This window comes from Nerophis lumbriciformis, linkage group LG02 (genome assembly GCF_033978685.3).
Source record: "Nerophis lumbriciformis linkage group LG02, RoL_Nlum_v2.1, whole genome shotgun sequence".
NCBI lineage: Eukaryota > Metazoa > Chordata > Actinopteri > Syngnathiformes > Syngnathidae > Nerophis > Nerophis lumbriciformis.
Window position 1 is genome coordinate 61,685,001 of NC_084549.2, and position 12,500 is coordinate 61,697,500.

Here is a 12,500-nt window from a genome sequence, read left to right on the forward strand (position 1 = left end):
AATTTAAAAAAATAATCATCGACAGATATGAAGTTTAACTAGAGATTCAAGATTTAACTAAACATGTATGTATGGTGTAGTTTTAACATTTTTATTAGTGGGGCCCTTTTGGATCCTAGAGAATTTTATAGGGATTTTTTTTTTTTTTTTTACTGTCATTGCTCAAAAAATAATAATGAATCAAAACCAATGTTGTTATGAATTTTTGACCTATTTAAGGCTCCAATTACTTCACATCAAATATTCTACTTGGAGATATTTTTGGGGGAAATTATTGCATGTTTTTTGTGTTTGCCTTATAAAGAACAAGGTTTTCTTTGACAAAAAAGGCATGAAATTAAACAAATAAAAAATAAAACAATAAATAATATAATCTTATCTAAAGTTGATCGAGAAACTTAAGTGACTTAATTTTAACACTTTTATGAGTGGGGCCCTTTTGGATTCCAGATAATTTGAGTGTGTTTCATTTATTTTTAATTAAAATTGCTCAAAAATAATAATGAATTAAAATCAATGTTATGAATTGTTGACCTATTTAAGGCTCAAATTAATTCACATCAAATATTCCACTTTTGACAAAAAAGACATAAAACAAACATATACTAAAAAAAATAAAAACTCGACAGATACTGTATATCTTAAGTTAATTTATCTATTTAAAAAAAAGAAAAAAAGTACCAATGATTGTCTCACACACACTCTAGGTGCGATGAGATTATCCTCTGCATTTGACCCATCACCCTCACCCCCTTAAGTGTTGAAAGTTAAAAAAAAAAATATATATATATATATATATATATATATATATATATATATGGGTGGGGCCCCTGTTTTGTTTTTTTGAATTGGAATTGCTCAAAAAAAATTAATGTTATGAATTATTGACCTATTTCTTAAGGCTCCAATTACTTCACATCAAATATTCCACTTAGACATTTTTTTGAAGAGGGAAATATTGCATATTTTGTCTTTTCTCTTTAAAAACAAAGTTTTCTTTGAGGGGAAAAAAAGACATAAACAAACAAAAACATTTAAAAATAAAAACTCGACAGCTATATCTTAAGTTCATTTAGAGATGTAAGTGTTGAAAGTAAAAAGTAATAAATTAAAATCAATGTTATATATTATTGACCTATTTATTAAGGCTCCAATTACGTCACATCAAATATTCAATTTTTTTGCGGGTTGGGGGGGTGTTGTATATTTTGTGTTTTTGCCATTAAAAAAAAAAAAAAAAACTTTTATTGATTAAAAATTAAATAAAAAAATTACAACTTTACATCTAAGTTGATTTAGCTATTTAAGCGTTGAAAAAAAAAATAAAAAAAAATAAATATATATATATAACTTAGTTTTAACGTTTTTATGCCTGAGACCCTTATGGGTTCCCCATACCAAACTTGATTGAAGCCCTAAAGGTAAAAATAAAATAATAATAATATATATTTGTGTGTAATGTATATATGTATGTAATGGTTAAAACTATGAAAAATGATCCAAATGGCCCCCTGCATGCTTTATTTTTCAGTATGTGGCCCTCTGTGGTGAACATTTGCACACCCCTGATTTAGATCCACTTTTTAAAATGCAGCTAAATGTGTTGCAAAGCACAAAGTTTGCATAATCACCTTTAACGACCCCGCTCCTCGCTTTGACAGACGTCCTGGAACAGAGACCACGACGACACGGCGTCCACGCGCTCGGGGGGCACGCCGGGGCCGTCGAGCGGCGGCCACACGTCACACAGCGGCGACAACAGCAGTGAACAAGGTAAGACCCCGCCGTCTATTGCATCACACACACACACTCTTTGCCTTACATCACATCACACACACACACTGATGGAAGGACAGGCGGGTTGCAGCATCTTTGCAAGAGTTGCTGCTAGAACTCTTCTGTTTGGCCCCAGCAGATGTGATGATGATGTCATATCAGAGCTTCTTTTCCCCGCTTTGTTGCCAAACACCTGCTGGAGCAACGCCTGGCGTTTTAAATTTAGCCTGCTGCCTTCTTGTCATTATGGGATGTCGTCCTGAGCGTGCGGTCAGTGTGTCGGACGTGCGGACGCAAAACAAAGGAGAGTGTTTGTGACTTGTGCTGCTCTTTCACCTTCCCCCGCTGTCAAAAAAAGGACTTTTGGAAGTTGTTTTTCTCTACTAGACAAAAATGTGCACAAGCTGAGTGGAAATAATGTTGTTGTGGATATGATTACTCATCCCTTCGTAGGCGTGCTCATTTTCCCCACTTGAGACTCAATTCTGTGGAGAAGGAAGTTGAAATCATGCAAATTATGAGTCATAAAGCGCCCGATTTTTGACTTATTTACACTAACACAGAGGTGTCAAAGTCGTTTTCACTGAGGGCCACATCGCAGTTATGTTTGGCCCCAGAGGGCCGCTTCTAACAGTGAATACTATTATTACACAATGTTTTTATGCATTTTATTAGTAGATTTTTTTTAAACTCAAATGTAAAAAAAAATATGATAAGTTGCAATAATTTCACCTCAAAATGTAGTGTATTTTACTGTAAATGGAAAAACAGCAATGCTGTTTTTATAGTAAAAAAAAAAAAAAAAAAAAAGGCAGCTCAGGTGCCAGAAATTCACTGTAGAAATTTAAATTGTTTTTTTTTTTTACTGTAAATTAAAAAAAAACTGCAATTTTACAGTAACATTTTGGCACTTGGGCTGACAGTTTTTTTGTTTGTTTTTTACCGCAAATAAACAACTGTAGATTTTTCGGTGTATTACTGTAAATGCCAAAAGGGCACCACAGTTTATTACAGTAAAAAAAAGTACAGTTTTATTTCATTTAGAGAAAAATGCTGTAAAAACCACAGTAAATTTCACAATTTTACCATGAAATCTATTGCTACTTTAAAATTGCACCATTTAATGGATAACTTGCTTTGAAACCATTATTATTAGCATTTATTTCCATTTAGAAAATGGTTTGAATGTTTGCATAATTAGACAATATTTAAGTTAACATAATTTGCGATTACAGGGAGTACAAATATTGTTTTTCTCCCAAAATAGAAAGAAATAATATATTTAGTAAAAAAAGTTACAGTACTTTATTGATACATATTATTTCCAGGCTTTCGAAGGGCCAAATCTGGCCCCCGGGCCTTGGGTTTGACACCTGTGCTGTAACACAACACTGCAGCAGTTCTCACTTTTTTCACCGAGTACCACCTCAGGAAAAAAAGCACCATAATGACTAACTTGAGAGTACAGTGGCATAGTGGGCTTAAGTATTCATCAAAAACCAGGCAACGGTTTTATTTGACTGTTATATTTGCTATTTTTGGCCACCGTAACAGTACACACATTTTGAACAGTAACACTGTGTTGGAATATACGGAAATAACTTGAATCAAGTGATTCTTTGGCGTACTAGTACCACTGTGCTGATTGTAGCCAATATTCCTGACTTCCTCATTTTGATAAAAAAAAAAAAAAGCACAAATTAATACATTTTTATTTTTTATTCTATTTTATTTTTTAATTTTTTTATTAACGTTTTTGATCAATTTGAATTTATACTTATTTATTTATTTGTTTTTTTCAGTAGTTTAAATAAGGATTTAACTGTTTCACTGTTTTCTGGTACGGAATAAAAAACAATGTTTATAAAATTATTATAGATGTACAATAGTGGCTTTTTTGCCGATATCTGATATTGTCCAACTCTTAATTACCAATTCCGATATCAACCGATACCGATATATACAGTCGTGGAATTAACACATTATTATGCCTAATTTTGTTGTGATGCCCCGCTGGATGCAACAATGTAACAAGGTTTTCCAAAATAAATCAACTCAAGTTATGGAAAAAAAATGCCAACATGGCACTGCCATATTTATTATTGAAGTCACAAAGGGTTAGGGTTGGGGGGGGGGGGGGGGGTAGCGGGGGTTGTATATTGTAGTGTCCCGTAAGAGTTAGTGCTGCAAGGGCTTCTGGGTATTTGTTCTGTTGTGTTTATGTTGCGTTACGGTGCGGATGTTCTCCCGAAATGTGTTTGTCATTCTTGTTCGGTGTGGGTTCACAGTGTGGCGCATATTTGTAACAGTGTTAAAGTTGTTTATACGGCCACCCTCAGTGTGACCTGTATGGCTGTTGACCAAGTATCTGTTGCATTCACTTGTGTGTGTGAAAAGCCGTAGATATTATGTGATTGGACCGGCACGCAAAGTCAGTGCCTTTAAGGTTTATTGGCGCTCTGTACTTCTCCCTACGTCCGTGTACCACTCCGTACAGCGGCGTTTTAAAAAGTCATACATTTTACTTTTTGAAACCGATACCGATAATTTCCGATATCACATTTTAAAGCATTTATCGGCCGATAATATCTAAAAATTATTCTTTATACAGAGGCGTACTTGTAACAATTTAATAGACACATGATGCTATTTAGAGTTGAGGCAGAGGGGGTGTGGGCATAATGTTTTCATAACGGAGAATAATAGAGAAGCAGTGCTGTATTCCAAAGTAGAGAGACTATTTATTTTATGATTTGCTTTTTAACGTCCCACTCGCCTATAAAGACTTTATACGCTCTTAAAACGCTTCATCAAGTCTGTCTCATCCTAATAATGTTAGACTTGTGCAAGCTAAAACATGTTACATTTTAGGCTTATTTACACTCATTTGCTGCAGAATCTATTAAGTTTGCTTACTTACATGTGGTTCCCGACAAAATGATGCAACGCAAACTCCAAGCACAATAATCAAAGTTTTTGTCATTGATACATGACAAGTAAGAATTGTATCTGTTGTCTAACATATGCCAGTGTTTTATTATGGATCACTTCCTGCTTTTCAAAACCAATAGCGATACCGATAATCCGTTATTTATTGATATGTAGTTGGTGTATTATATATATGGTTTGATGTGTTGAAGCGTGATATTTTTTCCCTTCTCATTGAATGTTTGCAAAAGCTTTGGCTTCTTCCTGCTCCTTTTTTGACTTTTATTATCTTACGTTTTGCAGATGAAACTATTGTATTGGTGATTATATTTTGTTCTAATCGCATAGATGGAGAGTATTTTTCATGTGTTTGGTGCAATTAATCCTCCATAGGCTCCATGTTTGTTTACAATGAGCGTTGATTTACTCATCCCTTATTTATTGGTTATCAGTAGGGATGTCCGATAATGGCTTTTTGCCGATATTCCGATATTGTCCAACTCTTTAATCACCGATACCGATATCAACCGATATATGCAGTCGTGGAATTAACACATTATTATGCCTAATTTGGACAACAAGGTATGGTGAAGATAAGGTACTTTTTTAAAAAATTTATAAAATAAGATAAATAAATTAAAAACATTTTCTTGAATAAAAAAGAAAATAAAACAATATAAAAACAGTTACATAGAAACTAGTAATTAATGAAAATTTGTAAAATTAACTGTTAAAGATTAGTACTATTCGTGGACCAGCAGCACGCACAATCATGTGTGTTACGGACTGTATCCCTCGCAGACTGTATTGATATATATTGATATATAATGTAGGAACCAGAATATTAATAACAGAAAGAAACAACCCTTTTGTGTGAATGAGTGTAAATGGGGGAGGAAGATTTTTTGGGTTGGTGCACTAATTGTATGTGTTTTTTATGTTGATTTAATAAAAAATAAAAAATAAAAACGATACCGATAATAAAAAAAAACGATACCGATAATTTCCGATATTACATTTTAACGCATTTATCGGCCGATATTATCGGACATCTCTAGTTATCAGAGATCATTTTTAATGTTATCGAAAATGTGCATGTGTGCCTAATGAAGTGGCCTGTAAGTGCATACAGTATATTGAGATTATTGACGACACACTCGGTTCTGTGGATAACAGCTTTTTATTCTGCGTTTATTTTGAACGTGGAAACAAGAAAACTCCGTTTCGAGGGCTGTGAATCTTTGGATATTTAACGATTCGATTCGATTCCGATTCCTGGGCTGACGTTCAGAATCGATTCAAACCGATTCTCGCAATTTGGTCTAATAATTATAATGAAACTTTTTCAAAACCAATTACAGATTAGAAAAAACCCATTCTGGTTGCATGAAGAAATATTTAAAAAAAAAAAATAGATTTTTGAAAATATGAATCAATTCATAGGATGGATGATACGGACGTGAATCGATTTTTTTTTTTTGTGCACCCCTACTGTGCAGATACTTTTAACTATTTCAAAACATGATACAGGTTAGGAAAGCTATTTTTTGATTGAATGGAGATGACTTTAAAAAAATGGATTCTTAAAAAAAAAAAAAAATCGATTTTTGAATATTATGACTCGATTTACAATCAGACTTGATAAAAAATAAATATTAAATAGATTTTTTGTGGACCCCTAGTGTACAGTGAATGAAACTTTTTTTAAACAGTTACAGGCTAGAAACAGCTATTTCTAGTTGCATGGAGATGGCTTAAAACGTCTTTTTAAAAAATGTATTCTTTAAAAGAAAAAGAAAAAATACATACATGTGTATATATATATATATATATATATATATATATATATATATATATATATATACATATATATATTTTTTTTTTCTTTTTTTTTTTTTTCCCAATATCGATTTAGAATCGGGATAAGGAAAAAAATGCGATTTTTGTGGACCCCTAGTGTACAATAAATTAAACTTTTTTTTTTTTTAAACTAGCTGTGACTTTAACTTACATGTTAGAAAAAGCTATTTCTGGTTGCATGGAGATTTCCTAAAAACGTATTTTTAAAAATTGTTTAAAAATTTTTTTTAAAAATCGATTTTTCCAAATTATGAATCGATTTAGAATCGGGATAAGAAAAATAAATCGCGATTCAGATGTAAAAATAGATTTTTTTGTGGACCCCTAGTGTACAGTGAAACTTAAAAAACAAACAAACGGTAACAGGTTAGAAAAAGCTCTTTCTAGTTGCATGGAGATGGCTTAAAAACATTTTTTTAAATTGATTGTAAAAAAATAGATTTTTGAAAATTTTCAATCGATTTACAATCAGACTGGATAAAATTGGTGATTCAGATGTGAAAATATTTTTGTGTGTCCTTAGTGTACAGTGAGTTGTGCGAGCGACATAGAGCCCCCTCATCTATTACTGACGCCCATGTCAAGGCGAGAGGTTAGCAAGTGGCAAGCAGGAGGCGGAGCCTGCAAGTTTTTTTGTTGTCTCCTAGTGTGTCGTCTTCAGAATGTTGAAACATCCATCCATGTTGGATACCTCCTGTCCTCGTCCATCAGGGTCACGACTGAGCTGGAGCCTATCCCAGCTGACTCGCTGAAATGAGACTTGGAGACCTACTTTGCCCCTACAGTTTTTTAAACATTTTTTAACCAGCGACTATTTCTGGTGCTTTGTTTTTGTGGCGGCCCCACTTTGACCCTGGAACAGATTATTTCTATTTCCACTGCGCATTGGTTGAGAATGGCGGCATGTGTAACCATGTCATACAATCCATGAGCTTGTTGTGGTCCTCCTGTGTCTTCATTTTCAAGACGTCTCCCCTTTTAACTCTGCAATTATTCTTGCGCATATAAGACGTCTTCTAATCATGTTGCTGCTCGGCTATATTTGCAGCGTTTAATGCTCAACCGTTGTGGTCTCTCAGTCCTCCCTCAATCGTACTGGTCCTTAAACGCAACACCACGTGGAGTACAGTGGAACCTCTATCTGCGAACTTAATCGGTTCTTCAATGTTGTTCGCTAATTGAAGTTTGTCCAGTGAAGCAAAGTTGGCCATAAGAATCAATGTAAACATGAATTATTGCTTCTAGCCTCCACAATAGTCCCTATTTTAGTAAAACATGCATACTTTGAAGATATGCGTATGTATGTATGTATGTATGTATGCGTATGCATGTACAGTATGTATGTATTTATATATGTATAGTTATTGATTCCTTCAGGAGAGTTCCCTAAGGACAATGATATGTATACGTGTGCATGTGTGTATGAATATATTTGTATATATATATATATATATATATATATATATATATATATATATATATATATATATATATATATATATATATACGGCGTGGCGCAGTGGAAGAATGGCCGTGCGCGACCCGAGGGTCCCTGGTTCAATCCCCACCTAGTACCAACCTCGTCATGTCCGTTGTGTCCTGAGCAAGACACTTCACCCTTGCTCCTGATGCGTGCTGGTTAGCGCCTTGCATGGCAGCTCCCTCCATCAGTGTGTGAATGTGTGTGTGAATGGGTAAATGTGGAAGTAGTGTCAAAGCGCTTTGAGTACCTTGAAGGTAGAAAAGCGCTATACAAGTACAACCCATTTATCATTATTTATTTATTTAAATGTGTGTATGTGTCTATGCGTATATATGTATGTATATGTGTATACATGTGTATATATGAATATATGTACTGTATATATATTTGTGTACATGCGTATATATGTACAGTATATATATTTGTGTACATGCGTATATATGTACAGTATATATATATATATGTATATATGTATGTATATGTGTATACATGCGTATGTATGTATGTATGTGTATACATGCGTATATATGTATGTATATTTGTATACATGCGTATATATGTACAGTATATATATATATATATATGTATATATATATATATATATATATATATGTATATATGTATACATGCGTATATATGTATGTATATGTGTATATACTGTATGTATGTATATGTGTATACATGCGCATATATGTATGTATGTGTATACATGCGTATATATGTATGTATATTTGTATACTTGCGTATATATGTACAGTACATATATATATATATATATATATATATATATATATATATATATATATATATATATATATATATATATGTATGTATGTATACATGCGTATGTATATGTGTATACATGTATACATGCGTATGTATGTATGTATATGTGTATACATGCGTATGTAAATATATGTGTATATATGTACCGTATTTTTTGGATTATAAGTCGCAGTTTTTTTCATAGTTTGCCCGGGGGATGCGACTTATACTCTGGAGCGATTTATGTGTGAAATTATTAACACATTACCGTAAAATATCAAATAATATTTGAGGAAGAAGATTTCATCGGACTTCAAATGTCTATTCTTGATGTTGGATTTTATCAAATAAATTTCCCCCAAAAATTTGACTTATACTCCAGTGCAACTTATATATGTTTTTTTCCTTCTTTATTATGCATTTTCGGCCGGTACGACTTATACTCCGGAGCGACTTATATTCCGAAAAATACTGTATGTATATGTAAAAATATGTGTATATGGATATATGTGTATAAGTATGTAGATAGATAGTACTTTGATTCCTTCAGGAAAATAAAAAATTCCTTCAGGAAAATAAAACGTGTGTGTGTGTGTGTGTGTGTGTGTGTGTGTGTGTGTGTGTGTGTGTGTGTGTGTGTATATATATATATATATATATGTATATATATATATATATATACATTTATACACACACACATATACATTACACAAACAGGCTCAGAGACAGCTTCTTTCCCAGAGCTGTCACCATCCTGAACTCTAACTTATAATAATAATTCAATATACAATATCCTACCCTAATACCCTACTGTGCAATATTACCCTTCGAGTGCAATACATCCGATACTGATTGTTATTTTGTACTCCGGTACTCTTGTCTTGTACTGTATATTGTACAGTATTTTGTATTTGTATAGTGTTTTTTTATATTGTACAGGATTGCTTATTATTTTTATTGGATAGTAGTCAGTTTATTTCAATTGTTTGTTGTTGTTTTTTTCCCTTATTACCGCTTGTGTAATTTATTTTGACCCCATATTTGTTCCCACTACCGCACCTTAAATTGGAGTCCTTAATCTAGTTGTATGCAAATATAATGACAATAAAGTCCATTCTATTCTTTTATTCTATTCTACACAGTCACCTTTAGGGGACCTCTGACGGTATGGGGACAAAAAAAAACAAGTCCCCTAAAGGGAAACCTTTTTAAATGATAGTCAGATCCATTCTGAAGATGCCTAAGTGATTTTTAAGCTTTGGCCCATAAAACATGTTTACTGGTTCGTTTGCGTGTGAGACATTTGCACAGCAGCCCCCTCATCGGGCTGTTGCTGGTACTGCACTCGCTGCTCTGCTCATACTTCTTCCGTGTATAGTTAATCACTTACACCTGTCCTATAAGAGGACTGCTGTATTCTGAGGATCATGTCATATTTAATTTGAACTTTTTTTTTTTTTAAATGGTCCTCAGTAGTCACATACAAATTTGTGTGAATTATGCAAAATTATTTAAATTTGGTCCCCAGGAACCATATTAACTCTTTTTTCCCCAGGGTCCCCAGTAAGAATGATCAGCACATTACTTCATCAATCCAGAGATTTAAAGACGTGTATGAGCTAACTGGGCAGTGGCCATTTTACCTACATTTTTTATACCTCTACAACCTGTAGAAAGGGTGGTCCCCACAAGTGATGATCAAAAACTTGGTCCCCATTCCAAATGATAACATGTGTGTGTGTGTGTGTGTGTGTGTGTGTGTGTGTGTGTGTGTGTGTGTGTCAGTCATTCTGTAATCCCGCCAAGTTAGTTATTATTTATCTGTTTAGCAGCACCCTCCATCACCTGAACCTTCCTCCTCGCTCTTTCATCCTCCCCATGTGGTCCCTCGTCTCCCACCCACTCTCCTGCGTCTCCTTCATTCCTCTCGTCGCAATTTACCCTTTTTTTTGTTTTTTTTGTTTTGTTTTTTTTTTGCTTCCGCCCCCTCGCTCCACAGCGCCACCTTTGTTTATCATCATCTCACCTCTTTGTTCCCCCACAACTTTCACTCTTTCCTCTCCTCTCCTTCCTTCCTGTTGTTGTTCTCACTCTTGATTTCTCCTTCCACTCCTCCGCCTCTGATTGTGTTCTCGCTGACCTTTCCCTCGCCGTCTCGCTTCCCCGTCCCGATCTGTGCTCTTACCCCCCCCCCCCCCCCCCCCCTCCTCCTCCATCATGCCTCAGTCCTTCCTCCTCTTCCTCCAAGCAGCTCAGAGCTCCACTTCTTTTATGCCACGCTTTATCGGCAAGAGCTGGGACTGTAGTACCGCAGTACCAGGTACCATTTCTCCTACCCGGTCCCTCCGGGTTCTAAGCGAGCGGCATCGTTAATACACAAAAACAAACACAAGCACATGCTCTATTCGTTAGCTGTCGGTGTCAAACTCATTTTAGATCGGGGGGGGGGCCACATGGAGAAAAATCTACTCCCAAGTGGGACGAACTGGTAAAATCACGGCACGATAACTTAAAAATAAAGAAAACTTCAGATCTTTGTTAAAAAACAAAACAGAACATTCTGAACATGTGCAAATCATAATGTTGTTGTTTTTTTACACTTACATTAATAGTATCTGTATCCGACGAAAACGATAGCCAGCGACACGGGAAAAAGCGAGGACGAATTCGGCGATCGCCTTCTAACCAATGTTGCGTTTTGGACCAGCTGTTCCTCCCAGGGAATTCAAGTCACAAGTCGCTCCCAAGCTCTTTACGACACTTAAAGCTGAGTTGAAAAACCACCAGAGACAGAATAGGTGTTTTGTAATATATTGGCAAAGCTTTGCAGATATACATTTGAGACCAGTCCAGCATAGAACATTCTATCGCGCCGCCAAAATGGTCTGCCTTCCCGACCCAAAACCCTCTCCCCTCTCTCTAGTCAAAACAAATGCTTATTATCGCTCTCTCTAACATTCCTCATTCAAGGTTAAGCACAGTTTTGCAGACAACCAAAAGACCACAATTGGAAGAACACGAGCTGTTTTCAAATATGACTATGAAATAAAAGTAGTAACACTTAAATTCGGATATATGTAAATATCTGCCTCCGACACCAACGATTGGTATGTGTTTGTTTGGCATTAAAGGAAACTAACAACTATGAACTAGGTTTACAGCATATGAAATACATTTGGCAACAACATGCACTTTGAGAGTGCAGACAGCCCAGTATTCATCAATTAATATATTCTGTAGACATACCCTCATCCGCGCTCTTTTCCTGAAAGCTGATCTGTCCAGTTTTGGAGTTGATGTCAGCAGGCCAGGGAAGCTAGGGTCGATAGAGGGTTTAGCTCACTCGTCTGCGGGAACAAACTGCCGCCATCGCTTGCCGTGCTACCGAGGTCCTTTGTCCCTGAATTGCTCACACACTCCGGCAGATTCAATGGGGGTCTGGCGGCAGATTTCTTTGACTTTATCGTTGGAAATGCATCTGCTTTGAGTGTCGCAGGATATCCACACATTCTTGCCATCTCTGTCGTAGCATAGCTTTCGTCGGTAAAGTGTGCGGAACAAACGTCCAATCTCTTGCCACTTTCGCATCTTTGGGCCACTGGTGGAACTTGAATCCGTCCCTGTTCGTGTTGTTACACCCTCCGACAACACACCGACGAGGCATGATGTCTCCAAAGTACGGAAAACA

At 35.4% G+C, this 12,500-nt stretch overlaps 1 protein-coding gene across 1 annotated transcript in view; it reads left to right on the forward strand.

Moving 5' to 3' along the window:
- LOC133610069 (homeobox protein Meis1) overlaps nt 1-12,500 on the forward strand; it is a 227,423-nt gene that overhangs the window by 40,321 nt on the left and 174,602 nt on the right. The window contains exon 7 of the mRNA XM_061966131.1: nt 1,662-1,773. Within this exon, the coding sequence (XP_061822115.1) occupies nt 1,662-1,773 (112 nt within the window). The remainder of the gene's footprint in view (nt 1-1,661; nt 1,774-12,500) is intronic.